At 48.4% G+C, this 24352-nt stretch overlaps 1 protein-coding gene across 6 annotated transcripts in view; it reads right to left on the bottom strand.

Moving 5' to 3' along the window:
- CYTH1 (cytohesin 1) overlaps positions 1-24352 on the bottom strand; it is a 72945-nt gene that overhangs the window by 18187 nt on the left and 30406 nt on the right. For 4 of the 6 annotated variants that reach the window (XM_043462322.1, XM_043462311.1, XM_043462305.1 and 1 more), the window contains 2 exons: positions 1945-2027; positions 727-791 (listed from right to left, as the gene is read on the bottom strand). In XM_043462322.1, the coding sequence (XP_043318257.1) occupies positions 727-791; positions 1945-2027 (148 nt within the window). Of the gene's footprint in view, positions 1-726; positions 792-1944; positions 2028-10183; positions 10517-20815; positions 20968-24352 lie in introns of those variants that run through there. The other 2 variants (XM_043462319.1, XM_043462327.1) reach the window with 2 other exon arrangements.

The raw sequence follows: 24352 nt of genomic DNA on the forward strand, positions 1-24352 counted from the left end.
TGGCTGGTTTCTGCCGGACATGCAGCTTCACTAATCCATATGACCCTGCTCACACAAGTTTAAAATAACAAAACCCAACGGTCTCCTGAAGCTAGACGGGGAGACTTAGGCTTAGAAAAATACAGACATGCAGTGAATTAGAAACAGCCCATTTACAACATTAAGCAGTTAGAAAACGGTCTGGGAACCCCATTCAAAATTAAACTCTCAAAGCAACTAACATTTCATGTAGTTAAAGGAAAAAAAGAACCAGCAGACACGCCTTGGCACTTTGTGCTACAATCTCACTTCTACGTTCTCTTAAGTGTTAGGGAGGCACAAGCAAGCTTGCAGTGATGCCTAGACACAACTGGCCTCCAGCCTTCTGGAGCTGCATCAGCAGCATCCGTTAAGCTTTTCCTTTACCCAAAGCGAAAAACGGAAACTCTAAAATAGGAACCCAGTGGATATGAGAAGAGAAGAAATAGTTCACACAACAATTTAAAGGCAGTTTAAGATTTTGGGGGACCTGCCAAGTTCTCCAGTTCAGCCTTTCCAAAAACATTCAAAAGCCTTCACATTCAGGAGTCCCTGCGCGGAAGGCAGAAAGTATGGCTACACACGTGCTTGCTCAGAAAAGAAGGAAGAAGACGCACTTTCTCCTTAAATACGCGACATGGGCACAATTCCAGGCTGGCGCTTAGCGATGCCACAACCACAAAACCACCCAGAAAAGGACAGACTCACCTCTCTTCTGTGGACCCCAGGTTTTCAATTTCATTAGCTACTTCTGCTATCTCATCCTTCAGCCTCTGCAAAACACAGTCCAGAATTACCAAGAGGAAGATATAGATCAGATTAAAATCACCAAAATCAAAAGAAAATAAAAATAAAAAATAAAATCGCCAAAATCTCCTATAACTCCCTTGACCAAAAAGTAAAACAGAGCAAACCAAATAAAGACAACACCGCCCCAAAACCTAAAAATTTTTGGAAAATTCATCTGTTCAACAAATGTTTCTTGAGTTCCTACCAGACTGTAATCATTCTAGGGAATACAAAGAAGAAAAAGATAACAACCTGACCTCAAGGAGTTTACAGTCTAGGAAAGAAGTTTACAATCATTTACACTATGTAAAATATGTATTTTCCATTGGAAAACAGCTGCCTGGCCAGTCTGTCACAGTGTATCTGCAGCTCACTGAAAGGGGGACAAACCAGTCCCCCAGGCACCCCACTGCCCAGCCAGCAGTGCCCGGACTGGGTCAACACTGCCGCCAAGCGGCCAGCAAGGGAACGCTACTCCTGGCTATGCCTTCCTCCTCCTGCCCCATCTAACAAACAGGTCTGCAGAGTGGACAGCGTTCACTGCTGGGGTGGACGGGACTTTGAGTGAAGAACTGCTACGCTTTTCCAGCATTCACCAGTGAGGCAGGACTCAAAGAACTACGTAACAGCAAAGTACGCTCACACCAACACGGGAGCAGACCCAGTCCTTCCTCGACACGATGAAGCTTGGGGTTACAGGGTGTGCCCCCTCCCTTCCCTGCTCTTGGGCTTCCAAATCTTTTATAGAGAATTCTAAAAGAAACGGCTTCCCCAAGGCCTAAAATAATCCAACTAATGGCAACCTATCAAGAGGTGTTTTTACTCCTATCTAAGGTTCAAAGAACCCAAATTCTCTCTCTAGAATTGCCCTGCCAGAAAATAGCCACTAGGACGTGGATGTGGGTCTGCTTAGCCTGAAGCCTGGGTTCAAGTCGCAGTCAGGAGACCTGGGGTCACTCTAGCCTTACAGCCGACCAGCTGGGTGCAGCTCACAGAGCACTCCCCCACTTAGAGGTTCCATTCTTCCTTGTTGAGAAAAGCTGGTTGTCAATTTCTGCACCTGGTCCGAAATGTGGTGAGAGCAAGTCAGAAGGTGTCATGAGAAGACACCTGGTCAAGGAGCTGCCCAGCTCCTACCTGGATGTCGGCCAGCAGCTCCTGCTTTCTCCGCCGAATGTTCTCCAGCTCCTGGCGCTCCTCTGCAGTCAGGTCACTGGGAACTACAAAAAAAGGAGGGAAAGGTTACTAAGAAAGCTTTTACCTTACCAAAAATAAATACAATTTGGAGACCACAAAAGGACAAAGATACCACAGAAGAGGCGAGAAGCATGTGTCGGAAGTGACCGACTGCTGGGGAGACTCTGGCTCTCATTCACCATCAGGTTGCCCAAAGTTAGAAAGGACCATGGATCACAGCTCTGATAAAGGACAGCTGTCACCAAAAAAAAAAAACAAAAAAAAACCCAAGAGAAAAGGCTGCCTGTGGTGAGATGAGGTTGGCTAGGAATGAAAGAGGAGGACCATTAATCAGGGCCCAGCCATTTCCATCCCACAGGCTGGGGGGCTCAGGCCCCTGGTTAACCAGTCTCTCCGGGTCTCTGCTCCCTCACTGAATCCCACCCTGACATGGGATGATGTCTAGGACCCCAGCAGGGAGGGGGAGGTAATTGCAAAGCAACATGAATGACAGTTTTGTGCCATTTCTGGAGTGGGGAGGCTAGTATGTACAGAGAAAAAGATCTAGAAGGATACATCCCCAAATTGAAACAATGCTCAACTCTGGGGATGGGGTTATGGGGACTTTTCTCTCTGTTTTTTTGAACATTTTTGAATAATGTTTTAGAACGCGCTTATCATCAGAACAGTTACTGCAGGCATCCATCTTTCGCGCAGGCGCCAAAGTGAGAACTGCTCCATGTGACATGGTGGCCATGGGCCACGTGTGGGTAGTAAGCACTTGAAATGTGACTAGCCCGGTTCGAGATGTGCGGTGTATGTAAAAGACACACCAGACTGTACAAAAAAGTAACATATTTCTTTAATACTATTTTATATTGATCACACATTGAAATAACTTGGTACACAAAATACAGTATTTTAACTGCGCTTGCAGGGGCTACTAGAGAGGAACGCTGCCCTTGTGGCTCATGTGACATTTCTGCTGCGCAACACAGAGGAATGGCTCGGCTTCAAAGTGCGGTCAGGGTGCACGACTCACCATCCGTGCTGCTGAAACTGAACCTACTGCACTCAGAGAGCAGTTCTTCTCCCCGAATGTTTCATACAAATCGTGCAAGACAGCAGAAGAGGGTAGAAATGAGAGACCACCACGATTCAGTCTCAGCACAGGTTAGTTAGCTATATTAGAGTCTCAGCTGACTTCTCCCTTTTAATCCAGTTTTCCCCCACCCTTTCATAGAATATTGTCTTTCAAACTTCAAGACCCACAATTAAGAAAGGCATTTGACTTCATGACCCAATCTGTCCCAAACACAACAGTAACAAAACAATACCCTCATCATGTGAAATCCATTGACATTTCCTACTGTTTTAGTTTTCCTAACAGTAGCTTTAGCCCATGAAATTGATTTCATAGCCTAATAAATGCACTGCAGTTTGAAACACACTCCAGTACACTAAAGGCTGGAAGACACAGCCACCTAGAGATCCCAACAGACCACCTAAATGCAGCCCAGGCCTTCCACGTGAGGCTTCAACTGTGTCTCTGGGAAGCCAGGGTGAGCATTCCAACGGCTATGTCGGGAGAAAGTTAACTAACAACAGCTTAGCTGTAGTTTGAGCAAAAACCACGCTGAGAAACAACACAAATTCTACTGATTCACACCCCATTCTAGAGAAAAGCAAGCCTAAAGGGAGTTTATTCTGCTTTTTCTGGACTTCACAAACCAGAAAAATTTCTAGTCCATGAAGATGAGAAGTTCCCTTTAAGAAACTTTTTTAAGAAAATTTTTTGAGGTTCTAAAAGACAAAGATTCATTCCAATATAACATGGTTTTGAGAATCTGAGGCAATAGCTCATCTCTTTAACAGCTATTCCACGGGGGAATGAACAACCAGGCTTTGACTGTGAACCAGAGATGGCCTCATCAGATCACCAATGAGTCTCGCCCCCATCAGAGGCAGGACTACAGTCCCCATAACAAGGTACATTTAAAGCAGAACCATGATAAGAAAAATCTGTATCTCAAGACTTAGGGTACCCTAAGAAGTCAAATTTTATTGTTCCAAACTGGAAACTCTCAGTGGTGGCTTCCTTTTCAGAATCTAAGCACTTGGCTATTCTGGGTTAGCCTTCACACAGGACAGTTTTTCTGGAAGGTCACGAAAGAATAAATAGGAAAGAGCTGGAGTGTTCACGATGGAAGAAGGCATCGCTGGGTCTCCTCTCAGCAGAATAACAAGGCAGCTGGAAACAGGAAAAACAGAGGATAGAGGGCATCAGGGTACAAGCCACAGGCCAAGGGGAGGCACAGAAGGAGAGGCATGACCCTGGTGCTGGGAACAGCTCCCAGGAAAGATGATCAGCGTGCACTCTGGTCTTGGGCAGCGCTAGTGGAGCACACACAGAGGCTCATCCAGGCTCCACAACAAAAGCTGTGTAATCAGCTGTCAACTTGTTGAGTTCGGGAAAGCGTGGACAGAGGCTAGAGGGCTGGAGGAGGGCAGGGAGCACACGAAGGGCAAGCAGGGTCCCTGTGTTTCCTCCTACAAAGGGGCAGGAGGCACTCATGAAAGACCACAGACAGAAATCAAGGTTGTGAATGTGTGTGTGAAAATCTCAAAGATGAAAATTAAGCAACCACACATCTGTGCTAACCTATCAGACAGGGAGAGAGTGAAGAAAAAGAATGCTGCTAGTGAAGGAAATCAGGAGAGAGTCTTTGATAAAATAATCAGCAGGACAAGAATATTAATACAGACCTGGCAGCACCTACCAGAAGATCAAAAGTCAGAAAAAGTTAATTCTGAGTGACTGCTTCTGGGAAGGGTGTGTCTGGGAATGGAGAGAGATGGGGAACATAAGCTCCTGAATATCTGCTTTAAAAAATACAGCTAGGTACAACTGGATTTTTTTTTTTTAATGAAAAGTAAAAATGTTAATCTATGGTTATGAGAAAAGATAGGCCTCCTATGTCCTGGTAGTAAGATGGAAGGTGTTCTAGCCCATGTGCAGCTAGAACCAGCAAGACATTCAACCACATTTACTTTGAAACAGTCTCCTGACACTAACCCCATGATTTCTAAATCACTTCTCCATTCTACATCTAGTCCCCCTCAAATCACAATACTGCTTCCTTTATGGGTCAATAAATCACCTAATAACTTACCAAAAAAAAAAGAAGCAGATTTAGATCTCATTTTTCTAGTGGAATTTTGTTCTGAGATGAGAAAAAAAAATCCAATATTTTAACAAATGTATTTTCATTTGATTAAACTTATCAATGCAACACCAAATCTTCAATTCAAGCCTTCATTCTCATATTGCCCATGAAGAAAAAAAAATTCACAGAAAAATGCTTAATTTCATTTAACAGCATGAAGAATCAAAACTATGTCTGGAGAGGTGAAGGAGAGAGGGGTCCCAAGGATCCTGGCTGGCATCTCCAGGACCCTAACAAGCCACCACCAGGAGAGAAACAGCTGGTACTCAGAACCCACCACATCCACCCCGAGATTCTGAGGAAGTGGCATGGGCACCTGGCAAAGGCATCTATCTGCCCAGGCCCGGGCTTTCCTGCGTAGCCACTGGGGTTAAACTGTAAAATATCTGCTGATGGGCCAGATGGCAGAGCAACAAACAACTCCTCCCTCCCCCGACTGCCACGTGCTGCAGCCACACTTCTGTGCCAGGGAGGCAGCTAAGCCCTCTTCTCCTGAAAAGAATGGCAGCGAGGGAGGCAGCGGCCCGCGCGGAAAGGACACAGAGCAGAGGGCCCGGAGGCCTCGGGAACTCATGCCTGCAAAGGTTAATTTACAAGGTGTCCTGCTTCCAGCACGGGGACCATTCCAGCAGCAGCCCCTCACCATTCCCTTGCAAGGCCCCAATTTAATGAAGGGGATTAAAGAGCCTACAACAACAAGGGACCATTGTACTCAGCTGTGAATAGGAAAGCCACACAAGGGGACCTTCTATTTATTTCTTTATTTAAATGTTGCTCTGCAGATTTAACCAGCAGAAACCCAGAGCTGCAATGTGCTCCATCCAGCGCATACAAAGGAGGCTGTCTTAAAGGGACAGTGCCCTCCTTCCGGGCTGGGGACAGGTAGAAATGCATAGGGTGGCATTGCTAGGTTCAGCTTCTCCAGCCCCAGAGGCCACAGGCAGGTGCCCAGAGACCTACTGTGGAGTCCAGCTGAAAAGAGAGATCTACTGAGAGCGGTTTCTGCTCAACAAGAATACAGGCCAAGAGGGACCATGCTTGCTCTCTGTCCCCGCTCCCCAGGAGTGACGTACATCAAAGTGTTGAAGGTGCGCTTTAGGGCCCAGACACAGCTCCCTGAGAGGCTCTAGCTACACCAGGTCCCACTGCCTAGATTTAAATTTGCCTTACCTTCTCCACCATAATCATCGACCATCGTCCTTATATATAGCCCCTGCCTTTCAGTGATGACAAGGGGCCAGATTTAAACCAGCACAGCAGGGTCACATTTTAAAAGGCAGGTCAAGAGTCAGAAGGCCCTCCCATTCCCCACATGTGGAGAGGGTAGACAGACAGGTCTGGCCCCCATGCGGCCCAGGAGGGTGCCGCTGTGCAGATGGGCTTCCAGCCCTCCAGAGCCTGCACCACGGGGCCCTGCTAAGCAAGGGTGGATGGACCCTTTCCAGGCTGGAGTTTCATGAAACTGAAAACACACAGGGCCTCAGAAACCCCCTGCCCGCCTGAAGCCACAGCAGCCGGATCAAGGATGCCGATTAGCAGATGCAAAAACTATTGTACACAGAATGGATAAGCAACAAGGTCCTACTGTAGAAACAGGGAACTATATTCAATATATTGTGATAAACCATAATGAGTATGAAAGAGAATATGCGTGTATATATATACACAAATATATATATATATATGAATCACTCTACTGTATACCAGAAATTAATACAACACTGTAAATCAACTATACATAAATTACTTTTTTAAAGAAAGAAAGGTAAATTAAGCACTGGACCTTCCTGTACCCTCTCCAGAAACTGTTACCAGCTCCAGAGGGAACACAAGCTACTTACAAACAGCTTTTGGGCTTAAGAGCACAAATCTGGGAAGCTGCCCATGGACTGAAGGCGTTGTGTCTACTGCCTCCAGAGACAAAGATCAAAGAGCCTGCCGTGTGGCGAGTGCTGGTCACACACTGTGCCCTTCCTGACTCAGCCTGTGCAGATCCTCTGGTCAGATCACTTCCTCTGCCCCGCCCTGGACTAAGTCACCTAGTCTCCCAGGTGATCCCAGCACCTTCCAGTGTGAAAAAAATTCTAAAGACTAGAAAAAACTCAGGCTTTGGGTGACACACAGTCAGCAAACTTTCACAAAACTCTCAGTTCTATGCTGACATTAGAAATACACAAGGTCAGATATTCTCGACAGGGATAAGAAAACAACCAAAATTCACAGGGTCCTTAAGAACAGGTAACGTAGAGATGAGTGAAACAGAAAGATACAATGAATAAGGGGCTTCGCTGACAGCCTCACACTTAAGAGACAGACCTCAGGGTGTTGTCAGACCAGAGGACACAGAAGGACGAGGCAAAGGGATGTGACTGAAACCGGAGACCTGGGGACACACACGTGGCCAACTGGGTGCTGACCTGATCACCTCACGACTTTACAGAAAGCCTCCGAACCTTGGGGAACAATTCCTTTTCCCTCCAGAAGTCAAATCTATAGCAACCTTTTGTAAAATTTAATACCATATTATTCTGCCTTGAAAAGGAATGAAATTCTGACACGTGCTACAGGATGAAGGAACCCAGAAGACATTACACTCAGTGAAATAAGCCAGCCACAACAGGATCAATCCTGGACGATTCCACTTACATGAGGTACCCAGAGAAGCCAAATTCACAGAGACAGAAAGTGGAACAGTGGGTGTCTGGGGGAGGGGAGAACGGGAGCGAAAATTCAACAGGGACAGAGTTTCAGTTTCACAAAAGTTCTAGAGATGGATAATGGTGATGGTTGTACAACTATGTGAATGAATGAACTTAATGCTACTGAACTGTACACTTAAAATGGTAAATTTTATGTTACGTATATTTTACTACAATTAAAAATAAATTAAACAAAAATTTTAATAGCAATATACTGAATTCCTGATTTCTGCTAAGCTCAGTCCCTTTCCTCAGAAGTTATGATCTGACTTTTGTATAAAGCACTGTAAAAGAAGTGTCTCACCATCAATTTACAGCCTATGCTATGCTTAGTCGCTCAGTCATGTCCGACTCTTTGCAACCCCATGGACTATAGCCTGCTAGGCTCCTCTGTCCATGGGGATTCTCCAGGCAATAATACTGGAGTGGTTTGCCATGCCCTCCTCCAGGGGATCTTCCCAACCCAGGGATCAAACCCAGGTCTCCCACATTGCGGGCGGATTCTTTACTGTCTGAGCCACCAGGCAAGCAATTTACAGCCTAAGTGTCTAAAAGAATGTAGACACACCAACAGGACCAAAAGGAATTAAATTGGCATGTGCTAGCATAACTGACATTCAACATCAAAGGTGAAAGGTGCCTTCCAGCAAATTACCAATGTGAATATTTACTCGTGTAGCTTAAATTCTTTCCACATAAAAACCACTCAGTCTCCCACCCAGAAGTAAGTATATTAAATATTTTCCTCCTGTAGTCTGCATCTTTAAGGAAAACTTTGTTCCTATATCTATCTTACAGACATCTCATCTAACCACTAACCTAAAAATTCAGGCCTCCTTAACTGAGATGAGACACTGCCCAGGAGTTGAGGTAGGGGGCACCTGAGTGGGGCTTCACTGACCAGTGTGGTTCTGTGACCTGGGAAAAACCACCATCTCTCCCTGCCTTGGTTTCCTTAAGCAGGAATGGGCATGTCAGCATCCTCGCCCTTCCCAGTAAGAGGGTGTCTATTAAACAGCTCCATAAACTGCCTCATGAAAGCAAAGCACTTTATCATCCTACCTTACTTAGAGAAGGAATGGACACGTTTTATCTAATAAAAAGGAAAACCTGAAGACAGGTTTGGTAATCAAAGGGAAATGAGGTCAAATTTCAAGGTAGTAAAAGAGACAAAGTCATAAAATTTTATCCTAAAAGTGTGGTTTAGAAAAATAAAGTTAACATCTACTTTCAATAAAAGCTGAAAACTAGAAAACAGTCATTGAAGACCCTCAAGCTCCTTCTAAAACCTGGCAGTGGTAATACGTGGTTCAGCTGGACTTCTGCAGCAGTTTCTTCCCCGTGCTCACACTTTCAAATCTCTGTCTCCAAGGCTGTTTCTGAAAGGGTCTCATGGACTGAAAGCAGAGTTGGAGCCAGCTTGACAGGGAGAACCATGCTCCACCTCTGGCTTCTCGAGAAAGGAGCCCTCCACTCTCAGGGCAAGCCTGGGAGCTCCCGTCCCAGCAGACAAACCCCACCGTCGTCAGTGCCCTTCTCCTCCCTCCCAAGCAGAGCAAGCACTGCCCCTCCCCAGGCCAGCTGCCATCTGGGCACTGCACAGCTGTGCCACCACACCCCTTCCCTCCAAAACAGAGGCTCGGCGGGGACCCGAGGCACCCAGCTCAGTTCCCTCTGCCTTTACTCACCTTCCTAAAACCTACATGCACGCTGGCCCTTTGTAAAACCCTGAGTATTTCTGCAGACTGAAACATTCCCCCTCAGCCTGACAGCTGGAACAGACTCCTGGCAGCAAAATAAACAAGGGACTCCAGCTCCTCTTCTATGTGCATTTTTGGGAAGAGGGCTACTCATACCAGGGGAAGGTTCCCAAGTTTTTGATGAGTAAAATAAAAACTCCAGGGGTGGGTTGGGAGGGGGATCTCTCAGAATTTGCCCCTCTGCTTTCTGTCCTTTTTTTAACCTCATCTGAGCAGGACCATACAAATTGGTTATTAGCTTATTCCTTAATCTGGGGCCTAGAAGAAACCACACTGAAGGCTGAAACCTCTATTAGAAGCTACTGGAGAAAAAAAAAAAGAAACCCTAGAACGAGAGAGCAGAATGCGAAACCACACGACAGACATGCAGAGAAGTAGCGCTGCACACATCAGGCTTGCCTGGCTCTGGGGTGGGAGAGGCCGGCAGCGGCGCCTAGTAATAACAGGGATTCGCGCTGCACAGGAGGAAGCTCCACACGGTGGGCTCGCCCGCGCCACCCACCCGGCCTCTTACCCGGGGCGAGTCCCCTCTCCGGTGGCCCCAGGATCCCGGCAGCCCTGGGGCAGCGACGTCAACGCCCCAGCAAGTGGCAGCTGTCCGCTTCAGAGGCCATGGTGGCCCGGCACCGCGACCCCCCAGTCCCAGGCCCCCGGCAGCCCCCCCAGCGCCGGGTGGAGGCAGGGACGGAGCCCGCGCGGCATGTGCGCCCGCACTGCCCGGGCAGAGACGGCAGCCAGGCGGGGACACAAAAGCTGAGGAGAAAGCCGGGTGCGGAGGAAGGCGATCCTGGTGGGGAAGGCTGGCGTGGTTGGAGATGGCCGCGGAGCTATCGCCAGGCGTACACTTGGAGCGTGTGCTCAGTCCTCCAGGCTTATTTCCATGAATGCAATTACAGCGCCCCGCCCACCGCGCCCCCACTCGAGGCCTCCGAGGGGGAGGGGATGCGCCACGAGCCTTTGCTCACAGACTGCAGCGGCTTTTTTCTCCCCCTTGGAAGCAAAAGGCTGATGGTGGCTTCCCCGGGAGGATGTTAACCCTTACTTAAGGTACCTCTCCTTCCTGAGTGGATAAACAGGAGGGTAGGATCTAGAATGCAGGCTATTCTGTCACCCTCAGCAGAAGGCCACCTCCCCTCTCCCCCTACCCCCTGACTCGCACCCCACCAACAGCGTCAGCAGGCAGGGATGCTGACCCCGCTGCTCCAACATCCTCCCCACCCAGGCCCCACCCCTTCTGGTCCTCTGCAGCCCTAAGCCCCCTGTCTGCAGGTGACCTGCTCCAGCCTTTTACTAAAACCGCTTGCCTCCTACTCAGGCCACAAGCACCAGAGGCTCCAACCCAGCGTGCCAGTACACACTGGTTAGGGCAAGTGGCAGGTGGGTCTAGGACAATACTGTAAGACGGCTGGTGACAAGAAACGTCACTACAGCCTGAGAGGAGTGGCTGTCCCCCTCGAGGTGTGAGGATCACCAAGGGCATTGGCAGACACACATCGGGGACCTCAGGCCCCAGACCTGGGGTCTGGAGGCTCAGGCCCCGTGTTAAAGCAGAACACGGGGTGACTGCAGGCTGTGTCTGCTGACTCCTCTGGGAAGCACTGCCTTTGACTAATAAGGGAAGAGACCTAAGGATTAAGACAAGTGCCAAATACATGAGGAGAAAAAGAGAAAATAAACTACTACACTAGATGAAGTTCTCCGATCTTGGGACTACTGATGTTTGGGGGCTCCTTCTGTGTGGGAGGGTGTCCTGTGCCTTAGAGCACATTTAACTGCACCCTGGCCTCCACCCACTGGATGCCCGCAGCAGCATCCCACCCTACCCCCTGAGAGGACAGCCCCACAGGCTTCCAGATATGCCAAATCCCCTGCAGGGTCAAACCACCCTGCCTAAGAACCACTGCTCCAGACACACAACAAAAAAAGGAAAAAAACTAAAAATCCCACACTCTGGCCTGCCTTCCAGTGCTCCGTCCTCAGGAAACTGCTGACAGACGGCTGATAGACGGCTCCCTCCCGCCACTACACTAATGTGGGTTCCATTCTCTGAGGTTTCTTCATCACCAGGACAGGGTCACCAGACTTGACCAACACTTGGGCTTTGCAGGCCCAGCCTGTCTTTAAAGAAACAGTCACAGTGTGAAAAGTTTTATTTTTGTGTCATAAGAGTTCTCATCTAAAAGAATCATACCAAATCTATGAGAAACAAACCCTAAAATTATGAAATCTCTGTTTAAAGCTACAAAGGAAGACAAGTTTTCAACAAACATACCAGCTGAGAATCCCTACTAGATACTGGGTCTGGTAAGCAATCACACACAACCTATCTCTGTTTCCTTCTTGTTGTTCAGAGGCTCATCCTCCCTAGCCATCAAGATCACCTCTTCCAGGAAGAACTCCCTCAGTTCACACAAAAGAACCATCACTAAGGCCTTCTTCATCCATATGGTCTCCTCTGAACGTGTTTGTATCACGAAGTTTAACACCTGGTTGGACACTGTCCTGTTCGCGGGGGCGGGGGGTTCTGTCCATGAAATGAAGCTCTTGCCTTCCAGTAAAATATCATAAATATTCTCACAGCACTCTGCACAGTCCTAAGGGCTACATCCCCCTTTTTGAAGTAACATCAAAATAGGCACACATACCCTCCAGGGGTTTAAAGGGCCCAGTAGGTGGATCCTGACATCACTTCCTGTGCACAGCTCGGTCATAAGGCACAGGCTCGGTGTGGCTTGTCCTGAACCCACCAGCTACAACTGAGCGACACAGGATCCACTGCTGGGGCTGGACTTGCAACGTGTAAACTGGCAAAGACCTCAACATGTCTCCAGGCCAGACTCGCTGGCAGCAAAGCCTACACCACAGTCAATTCTCTGCACAAACAGTATGATCCGAGGAAGCAAGGAGACAAGAAGTGACAGGGAAAAGCTACCGACAGGAAGTCTGCAGTGTGGCTCACCTCATATCTACAGACAGATCTCAAATAAACAGCCCCAAAATCAAGTTTATGAAATCACAGCAATGACTGGAGAAAAAGACTGGGCACTGGGTAGTAATCTCAGGAAATCTACCAACAGGGAAAATAAAAGCTTTAAAAAATTACTTTCTCAGATTCATACTCCAACAATCTTTTGGGGAAAAAATGGTTACCACCCATAAACTAGGTGGTCTATTAGTTACTGTAGAAGATACAGAAAGACACAGGTTTACCCCCAAAGAGCTTCCACGTTACCGCTCCCTTTAAAGAAAAAGAGTCGAGCAGCATAAGGGCCAACGGAACACTGGTGACAGGTGCTGTGGGGTCAGCAACAGCAAAGCCGGCAAAGCCGGTTGTCCCAGGAGGCCTCACGGGAGCTGAGGCCGGGCCAGCGGGGAGAGGGCACATGAGGCTGGGGACAAAGGCCAAACGGGGATACAGAACAAACTGGAAACTCCTGGGAAAGCCGCACGAGTCAGAAATGGTGTCCTCTGAGTCTGGCCTGGAGACATCTGACCAGTGTCTCGGTGTCCTCTGAGTCTGGCCTGGAGACAACATCTGACTGTTGTAGGACAGGCAGTGAGGTAGAGTCACAGGGGGTGTCGGGGCACCAGGAGAGAAGGATGGGCAGCATTTCTGGGGTGACCAGGGAGAAGTGACAGGGACACAGGGCATTCATCTAAGGCAGGGAAACTTCAGCTCAGGAGTGGGAGCACAGAACTAAGTGTCTTCTGCCCCCTGACAGCTCAGAGCTTCCACGGCCACCCACCTGCACTTAATTCCACAGACAACTCCTGAGAGGCAATGAATCAGTGTCTTTCAAATCATCAACATCACAAACTTGCTAATCCATCCCCAAGCCCCACATCCTCTGGGCAAAGGCCCCAGGCCAGCCTCCACCGGGCAGAGCCCTGGGCGTCTAAGCACTCCCACCTCCCCTGCTTCTGCAAAACAGGAAACTCAGGCATGGAGTTTTCAACCATTCTACTCCATTCCTTCTGCTTTAAAATGCTGAGTTACTCTTCAGTAAAAGCTAGGAGCATAAATGCTTCTTCAAAGAAGCCAAGACTGGCTTCTGTTCCCGCTCTGAGAAGGGTCGGAAGCAGTTGAGAGGGTAGCAGTTCCCAACTCTAACCTCAGACTAGAAAAAGCTGGCTCCTGGTGCCAGACATCAACCCTTCTCAGAGCTGCCCGAGGTCCAGAGAAGGTTCTCCAGGTTTGAGAGAAGCCTGAGAGGAGCTGGAGGCACCAACCCAGGCCCCCACTCTCTGGGTCCCAGCAGCCCTGAGTCCGTTCACAGGCAGCCCGCCTTCCAGATGGGGGCCTGATCCCAGCCGCAGCACGGGGACTCATCCCTGCCGGGGCTACTCTCGGGGTCCTCTCCCTCCGGCCCTTGGCAGACAGCGCGGCAGGGCGGCGGGGGACTGGGAGACTGCAGGCAGGGAGGGAGGAGGGGAGGAGGCGGGAGGCGGGCAGCTCTGCCCATGGAGACCCAGGGTCGCTCAGTGCCCCTCCGCCGCCAGCTCTGGGAGGCAGGCTGACCCGGGAGAGGGCATGGGCCTCCTCCGTCTAATACAAACAGATCCTCCCTCGATTCTACCCCCCAAGACCAGCAAATTCCCTGCAAGCTAGCGTGATTACCACGGTGGAGGAAGCCACCAAGAAAACGAGAACGCTCAGCACAGGCAGGAGGACCCCAGGGCGGGAAGGCGGTCCTCAGTTTGCACATCAGTTTCTAAAAATACTATTTACATTACGAACAAGAGTTTTACAGGAAGTGTGATGGATAAAACAATATTAAAGTTCACATGGAAAATGCATATGTGAATAGCACAGGCAACTATGAAGAGGAAGAAGGGTAATGTGAGAGAGCTGCTGCCAGAGATTAAAGTGCGGCGGTGGCGGCTAAGTCGCTTCAGTCCTGTCCGACTCTGTGTGACCCCATAGACGGCAGCCCACCAGGCTCCCCCGTCCCTGGGATTCTCCAGGCAAGAACACTGGAGTGGGTTGCCATTTCCTTCTCCAAGAGATTAAAGTGAGGTGTCAATAATTTGAAATTTCAGCAATAGAGAAGGAAAACAGCAGAAAGGAAACTCAAGAAATACTGAAACACTTCAAGTCATGAAGTCTCATAAAGAAAGTACTTTTAAAAGATACAAAAATATAAAGAAAAATAGGATTATTCAGTCAATGGTGGTACGGCAATTAGCTACCCATTTGAGGGAAAGCTAGCTGAATGCCTACCTCATTTATATCAGAATAAATTCTAGCTGAATCAAAGATTTTAATATAAAAAAAAGAAACCACAGAAATTCTAGAATAAAGCACAGATTAATGTGGTCATAATCTCAGAATCTGTTCAATTTGCTATAATAAAATGAAAGGCTTCTGAATGGAAAATAAAGTTCTATGAGCTAAAAGGTAAACAACCAGGACAACAAATGTACAAAATCTATCACAGAGGGCTAACTTCTTTCCACAAGGAGAGCACCATACGGAGCAGTAAGACAAAGATAGACACGAGCCGTGAAGGACATAAAAGGCAGGTTACCGAAACACAATGGCCAGACATGAAGGACGGACGCTTCAACTCTCCGTTAAAGCATGGATGCCACACCGCTTCCCGAGAGCCTGGCAGAAACAAGTGTCTGCCAAGGGCACGAGGGTCCAGGCTCTGCTGGGGGAGCGTAGAGGGCGTAAACTTTGTGCAATACTTCTCCATTCAGCAACTGCATTTAAGAACTTACCCAACGGACATGCTCTCAAAACTGCAAAAGTGAAAAAAACTACTTACACACAATTTGGTCGTTAAAAAGAGTGAGCTGCTCACAGATGCCAGAACAGCAAGATCTCCCAGACACAGTGCCACGAGAAGGAACAGGACACCACGCATGTGACACCGATGCTGGGAAATGCACAGATCTGAGAAGGATGCACTTGAAACTGTCGACAGGGACCGTCTTCAGAGACAAGGAGTGTGGACAGGGAATGAGGAGGCAGCGATGCCGCACTTTATACCTTTCTGTTTATCTGGATCCAAAGCTAAGGCAAAAATTTACACTGAAATCTCTATTCAGAAAAGAATATGGAAATGTCACCAGCCAATTACCCCTAAACATTTGCTCAGCTTATGCCTAACTATTTCTTTTGTGGGAGGAACATACTTGGAGTCCTGTTATATATAATGCATGTAAAATCCCTGGGGGGAACTATACCATCAGGCTGTGTTGTCTATGTAGGATTCCACTGGATTTCTATGAATCAGAATCCTGAACTCTTAACAGAAGAGACAAAGGAGAAGAGACTCAAGATGCCAGAAAGAAAGGAGATGCAGAAACAGTCACTAACTTGGAAAAGAAATGTGCTGCATTTTTCTAGGTCAGAAGTTAAGCTTTCATGATTTCTCTGTACGGTAAGGAAGGAAAACCATACAAAAGTCAAGAAATTATCTTTGGAAGAAGGGAAGGAAGTGGCGGGGCGAGTCCTGACCATGAGCAGAGCTGAGGGCAGCAAGCCTGACTTCTGTGTCCATTCTCCCTGGTGTGTCACACCCAGCACGGGCTCAGGAGGAGGACACGTGGGTCCTGAGAGCAGCGTCTCTCAGAGAGTCTCTCAGAGAGTCTCAGCAGCGCTGCCCAACGCCAGCCCCGGGGGAGCTCCACGTGCCCTGGGAGCCAGCATCCCATGAGCCACGTGGCCCCTCTGAACTAGTGACAGTCCCAGCTGCAAGGTGAACCCATCTGAGTCCCCATGAGCAGCAGCTCTTCACAAGGTAACAGGAAAAGACAGAAGCTGTTACAAGAATCTTTCTAAAAAGGAAATCTCAGCTTGGCTTCAGCAAACAGAGAAGCAAAGACAAGAACAACGTAAATTCAGTAAAGGTGCCTTTGGAAGACTGGCAAAATGCAAGGGAAAAGTGAGAAATGGATACTATATAAAATGTGCAGAAGGTCTAGCCCTCCACTTTTAAGGTAACCAGCAGCAAGCTATATGTAGGTCCAGTCAGCCCCTCCCCACCACCACCACAAACACATTCAGCGAATCTTCAGAGCAAGAGGGAGGGCTGAGTGGCAAGGTCCTGACGCCTCCTGTCCAGATCTACCGCATCTCCCTTGCTCTTGGCTCCGCAGCCCACTCGACAGGCTGGGGGCTGCTAAAGCCCCAGTCCTGCGTCCTGCCAAGACCACACTCCCTGCCTGTTCTTCCCACAATGCTGGCTCCTCAGACAACTCCACCTGCTGCCCTCCACACCCCACATGCCTCCTGGATGCTGGGTCCTGACCACCGACAGCCAGCCCTATGCTTTTATGTTCCACAGCAAAGAAAACTTGGGAGGCTGTGGAAAGCCTCACATGACAGATAAAGGTCCACTCTTTTCAGAGCAGAACCTGAGCTTCATTTCTTCAACCTCCTTCATCAAGAAGAAAGGGCAGTCCTGACCTGTTCAGGGCTGCAGGCACTCACGCTGGTGTGCTCCACAGACAGCCTATGAAGTTCAGACCAGAGCCTAGGAAATCCAGACCAGAGCCAAAGAAATCCAGACCAGAGCCGAGGAAATCCAGACCAGAGAGAGGCCCCTTCAAAACTGGTTCTGGCAGATGGTGATGCAGGTCTGCTGAGATGTGTGCTTTGTACAATGCCAAGAGCTCTTGCTTAAAAATAGAGATGTAACCATTTTTGGTTCTGCAAAATACAAACTCAATGCATGAGGAAGGGAGTGGGGAGTATCTATGGGGTGTGCACTTATAGCACCTCTGCTTTCTGGATTAAAACTCCCCTCAGCCTCAGCAACCTGCCCAATGGGAGGCTGGAACAATGGCAAGGACCACACTGAGAGGGTGGCATAAGGGGTAAGTTACCACCGGACAGAGTATTTCAGATGCAACCTGAAAATCCAGCGTCCTAAAGGAGAGACACTCTACTTAATTCCATTCCAATCAGTATATTTTCCTACAAATAATACTAACTTATACGCACATAAGATCCACGACCTAAAATCTTTTTTTATTTCCATTATTTGAACTTGACAACAAAGCTCAATTGTGAACTTTGCGCACTTCCTGACAATGAACTATGTACGCGGTGTTACCTCCAGTTTAGAGATGAGGTAAGATTCAATGAGTATAAATAATCCAGGAACAGACCAAGTCCAACTCAAACTCACTGGCTGAGCTGTCAGCTCTTTCTTTTCTCTCCCCGGAATAATCATGCCACGTCAGCTCAGCACTCACTGCGCATCTGCATGTGCCCGGCCAATGCTGGGGAAGGCATTTAAAGAGCTCAGCCCTGCCCTGCACGGAACGGAGAGGACAGGCCAGCAGGGGAGGCAGGCGAGCCCTCAGCGGCGGCACAGGCGGCCACCGCAGCCAGGCTGCTCAGGATGAGCCTCAGAGCCTGGACTTGAGGACAGAGCAGATGCAAAGAGAATGTGGATGCACGGATCACGCGAGGGGAGGAGGCCGGAGTAGCTGAGTGCCTGGGGACAGTGAGCACAGCTCCGCTCAGGGCCCGGGGCACCCAGCAGACAGCCTGAGCTGTGCTGTTGAGGGTCTCATATCCCCCTCAGCAGGGAGCTGCGATCAGAGTCCAGAGAGAAGGTTCAGGGGAAAACCAAGGCGGGTCAAACATTCAAAAGATAACAGCTAAAAACAGCCTCAGGCGGCTAAGAAAACAGTGCTCAATTCAGTACAATGGTTAAGTCTCACACACCTGCATAACTGGACACTATCCTTACACACATGTGCATAACTGGCCACTGGTTAGGTCTCACTCACACGCACCTGCATAACTAGAGTGGAACTTGATGAGCCTAAGTAACAGGGAAGGACAGAGGCAAAGCCATGTCTGTAACTGAAGGACTGCAGACTCTCATGCAGCAGGTAAGATCTGACTTCTTTAGAGACATTTTTTAAAACTTCATTCCCCTGTGCTGGGTGGCCCTTAGGGTGACGGTCTGATCAATGCAGCTGTGTGAGAAGCACATGCTGACACTTCCCCTGCCCTCCCGGGATGCTGGGGACCGGCCCGGGAAAGTCCATTTGCTCCCTTCACTTCCACATATGCCCAATGCCATTTGTCATCTCATCTCAGTACCTAGGGGCAACTATCTTAGCAACACTGTGCCCCCCAATGTCTCAAACAAACAACAAGATGAAACATTCCCGAGGGGGGAGAGCTGAGGGAAATGGAGAACCACCCATTCTGAAGACTACTTTTTCAAAGCAAAGTTGCCCATTAATCCTATCTCTAAAAATTGATTTCTAAATGCCCTAGCCCTACTCCCACCCACGAATCAAGAGCACACACACTGAGCAGTTTATGTTGAATGTTAAAGCCTCTAGGATGGCCAGAAGCTGACGGCATGGTCCCCCTTGATTTTGACTTTAAAGTGACTGTTAGCACCACCTCAGCAGGTCTGAAGACAGGCCACCAAGAAGGAGCAGCGGCAAGCAAGAGGGAAGAACCAGCTCAGCGAGCAGCGGTCACCCTCTGCCCAGGCCGGGCCAGTGCACCCCTACCACCCCAGTATCATCCACCAGTGTCCTCCCCCACTCTCACAAGGGTCCCCTTTCGAGCTAGAGACCGTGGCTATGGTGGACACACCTTTCAGATACAAAACCTCCAATGGGGGCAGTTCAGCCCTGACAGAGAACTGCTTCATCATCATCCCCTCCTCACATGCCAGGTGTTGTCGACCAAACGCTCCTCTCCCCCATAGGCTTTCACACACAGTATAGCTTTCCGAGCCACCCGGTGGGGTGTGGTCCATGATACCATCTGACACAAAGATGAAACTTCAAATACATTTTACAGTGAACCAGATAAGGAAAAAGATAAAAAGGACCCCTAAAGTTTATTATCACTTTCACAAAGTCCATTTTGAAAAACAGCTTAGTATTTATTTCTGACTTATTCACATCATCCAATACCATCTACAAATCAGTATGTATTTTGCTTCTTGTTTTAAAGGCACTAAAACGTGGCCATCTGGGACTTTCCTGGTGGCATGAGTGGGTAAGAATCTACCTGGCAACGCAGAAAACCCGGGTTCAGTCCCTGGTCTGGGAAGATTCCACATGCTGCTGAGCATCTCAGCCCACGCACCACAGCTACTGAAGCCTGCATGCTCTAGGGCCCTCCAGCCCCAACTAATGAGCCCCTGTATCGCAAGTGCTGAAGGCCGCGCGCCCTAGAGCCAGCAAGTCGCAACTACTGAGCCTGCGTGCTGCAACAACTGACGCCCTCACGCTTAGAGCCTGCGCTCCGCAGCAGGAGCAGCCGCCACGGTGAGAAGCCCGTGCCCCAATACTAGAGAGAAGCCCCCGCCTGCTGCAACTAGAGAAAGCCCGTGTGCAGCCACGAAGACACAGGGAAGCCATAAATAAATAAATAAAACACAGCAGTGTGTACATGTCACAAAAATCAAAACAAAACACACAAAAAATACATGGCTATCTGATGAAAGTATCACAATAAAGCATACACAGGTCCACACAAAAAACTTCAAGACATTTGAGAGCCCTGACCTAGGGTGCTTTAAAGCCAGTCCTTCTGCAAAAGCTTTTGGGACTTAGAATCCACAAAATTTGTGAGCCCTTTACTCACAGCTTCAGTTTACAGTGTGGGTGTGGAGAGGACAAAGGAAGTTCCCCCGACCCTGCAAGGCTTCAGTCCTTACCTAATACCAAAAGAGGAAGATCAAACAACTACGGATATTCCCTCTGTTACATTTTTATTTAATAAAAACGGTTATTATTCATCCTGAACCTCACGCTTATTATTCATCCTCAGGTACTTTCAAACCTGGTCTCTAAGATCTTTCCTTTTTTAGTGTCACATTGGTGTACACGCAACTTTCAGCGCTTCTAAGACTGTTACTCAGACTCAGGAAGTCAGACACCATCGCCAAGTAGGAGGGCAAACGCCACCAAGACACACCCAGGGCGGATCCCCAACAAAAGGCAGAGTGGGGTGGGGGCTGGGGGACACTTTCAGTTTAAAAACAGTCTCTCTCTCTCTCTCACACACACACACACAAGCAAGAGCCTTTCAGTTGGTACTCCTCAAGGGGCTGTAAAACTGTCTGTCACACAGCACATGTCGTCACATGTTGATCCAAAGAGATACCTAAGCCTCACCCCACACACCCAGGCCAGGACTGAGACTCACCATCCTCTTCTTCGGTTTTAAGGACCATCTTTTCTGTCACAGCAGGACCCTGAAGGCTGCTGGAGTTTGTACTTCAAAGGAGAGCTCAAAGTGCGAAGCCCTGGGAGGCAGGGCGGGAATACCTGTGGGCCGTCCAACACTGGGACAGCTCAGAGCTGCTTCCTGGACTGCTGGGGAACTCCCTGGCTGCGCTCCTGGACCAATCAGCCTCCATCCACAGAAGCGTCACTCCCAGCTGATGGCCACCACCCAGTTCCTGAAGTCAAGCTCAAGGAGCTCCCTAGAGGCTAACCACCTCCTCCCTGGAAGCAGTCTGAGGCTGGAGTCCAGTGAGGAACAGTGGCACTTCTGGTCTCAGACTCACCCAAAGCAACAGACAGAGCTGGCGTTTCTCTCTTCACTTCCCAAGTACTTTCTTAGAACGAAATCACTTAAAAACCCCAGGTTGTCTCACAGTGAGGTAACAGCGCATTTCCCAAGAGCGTGACTAAGAGATCATAATCATTACAGTATGTTATGAGGTCACGGGATAAAAATAGGAGGCAGATTTTAGAGGCAAAAAAAAATAAACCCACACCAAAACAACTAAGGGCATCATTCCCATATAAGTTCAATTTCATCCCCATTCTATGTTCTAATATATTGCACCAAACTGTTCTTTTCTGCATACTCTTAATATATTCATGACACGTTTATTGTTGAAATTAAATTATAGTAGTGGGGGGGGCTTAATCCTATCACTCAGGTATAACCACTGATTTCAGACATTTCTTAATATTCATCCAGATTTTTGTTTTCTCTGTTATATTCTCATTCTCTTTTTTACATATTTAACTCTTTATATATATATCAATATCTGTATCTCTCATTACAGCTGCCATATTTACTACATATAATAACCACATATACTATATGTGGAATATATTTATCCTTCTCTTAAGACATATTCACCTCAAGAGCTAAGTATACAGATGGTCCCTGACTTTCAATGACTGACTTTTTTTGTGGCTATGCTGTGGGGCATGAGGATCTTAGTTCCCCAACAGGGATCAAGCCCGTGCCCCGTGCAGTGGAAGCACGGACCCCAAACCACTGGACTGCCCAGGAAGTCTCACAACGGTTGACTTATAACTTTTCGATTTTGTTATGGCGTGAAAGTGATACACAGGCAGTAGAAACTATACTCTGAATGTTGCTCTTTCTGGGTCATCAGTACGTGGTCCGATCCGCTCCTGTGTTGCTGGGCAGTGGCAGCGAGCACAGCCCCCCGTCAGCACGCTGTCCCGAAGGGGACCAACGGACACTCACAGCCGCCCTGGACGCAGACAACCGCTCTGTCTCCTCTCGTCGTGTCAGGACAGTGCTCCAGTCACCGCAGGAGACAGGGGCACGGGCTGCGCGTCAGGCGGCTTGGCCCCCCTGTGGCCGTTTTACTGTTCTGGGCACATCTAAGGAGGCTGTGCTCAGCTGCGCTGCTTGGTCTGCGTGTATCACATACATGTTGACCTATGACATTTTCAACTTATGATGTGCTTATCAGGATGTAACCTGAAAGAAAGCTTCTGTGAATATTCACATCATGTTCTGGGGAAAGTCTTTTCCTCAGCATAACACCCACATCAGTCGCAATCGCAAGGAGACGGACACACACTCAGTGGGAGTGACGGTCTAGAAGAGCGAGGGCAGGGTCCAGGGAGACCACAAGGAGAGATGTAGCCCTGGGCCGGTGAGAGTGGGCGGCCCTGACCAGGCCAGGCCTGCGGGCCGGTGGAGTGGAGGGGACCCCAGGTAAGGGTTCAGCTGACCTCAGCTGCCTGGACAATCCAAAGGGCCAGAGGGCTGGGGAGAGTGTAGAGAGTGGGGCCAGGAGGGCACAAACCCACACTGACCATCCTGACCACACAAGCCCCAAGGCCAGGAGTCAGGCCCAAAGTCCTCAGTCCCGTAATCAGCACGGCGCCAACACCCTCCTCCTGGGACCCTGTGCCTTTCCAGGCTCTCTCACCACCACGCCTGGTTTGCTTCTCTAAGCAAAAGACACACACATCACAGAAAGCAGGTAGTACCTACTGTTTGAAACAGAAAACCACAGCTTCCTGCCCGACTCCCCCCGCCAAAATCATGCTCCATAGACGTAGGTCTCTCAGCTATTTCTTCTGCTCATCACCTCTCTGCTGCAAAATAACTAGTTACACCACTTGTTCTCGAGTTTTCAACTCTACATATCAACTGCCTGCCACGGAAGATGAAGACTCGGCTTCTACCCCACACCACACCCATGTGCACACACATGCACACACCCCCTTGGTATAATTATGCAAACATTTTTGGTTAAATCAGTATTTGGCATTCCCATAAATACTGCTCAAAACCTAGCTACATAATGTACTGCGGTTAAAATAACCACATAACGGCATTAAGAGTGCTTTTTGTGTCTATCTGCTCAGTGCCAAACTCTCTACCATGCTATGAAACCGTCAATATGGTCACACTTGTGGTCTGTCTGCTGAGACGGCCTCCAGAAACCTCCACGCTTCTGCTCAGCCTAGTCTTAAGGTTCTGAGGCCCAAGTTCTAGGGACCACCCTGTGGACTCCCTCCACTGTTTCCCACCACTGGTCCTGAGTCTCTGATTCTATGTTTTCTTTCTTTCTTTCTTGGGATTACTCCCTCATTTTGATGGAGCACATCCTCTCACAACTGACAGAGAGAGGCTGTGAAGGAGTGGGTTTTCATCACCGGGGCTGTGAATTTTGCATGTCTCTTCTCTTACACCTGACATTCTGGCTGGGTGTGGCACTCTAAGTGAAGTTATATTTCCTCCGCGCAGTGGAGGCATCCCCTTACTGCTCCCTCTTCCTGTACTGCTGGTAGCGATGGTGCCACTCTGATTCCCAATATTTTGTATGTGACCCTTTCCCCTGTCAGGAAAGGTTTTCAGGACCTTCTCTCTATGCAGAGTGTTATGAAATTTCATGTTATGTTAGCCATCAGGTAGAACCTATGCCTGAAATCTTATACTCTAATAATTAAATTTCTGTCCTTTTTCCCCCCCAGTTCTTGTTTTTTGACATTTTTATTAGCATTTTATTAGCATCTATTGACATTATTATTAACTGGACCTCTCTTGTGGATCCTTTAATTATTCTTACCTATTCACTCCTACTTTTCCTCTTCTTTTTTTTTGTTTTTTATTTATTTATTTTTTTTTTTAGTGGGTTTTGTCATACATTGATATGAATCAGCCATGGATTTACATGTATTCCCAATCCCGATCCCCCCTCCCACCTCCCTCTCCACCCGATTCCTCTGGGTCTTCCCAGTGCACCAGGCCGGAGCACTTGTCTCATGCATCCCACCTGGGCTGGTGATCTGTTTCACCATAGATAGTATACATGCTGTTCTTTTGAAATATCCCACCCTCACATTCTCCCACAAAGTTCAAAAGTCTGTTCTGTATTTCTGTGTCTCTTTTTCTGTTTTGCATATAGGGTTATCGTTACCATCTTTCTAAATTCCATATATATGTGTTAGTATG

Source organism: Cervus canadensis, chromosome 1, assembly GCF_019320065.1.
Source record: "Cervus canadensis isolate Bull #8, Minnesota chromosome 1, ASM1932006v1, whole genome shotgun sequence".
Classification (NCBI taxonomy): Eukaryota; Metazoa; Chordata; class Mammalia; order Artiodactyla; family Cervidae; genus Cervus; species Cervus canadensis.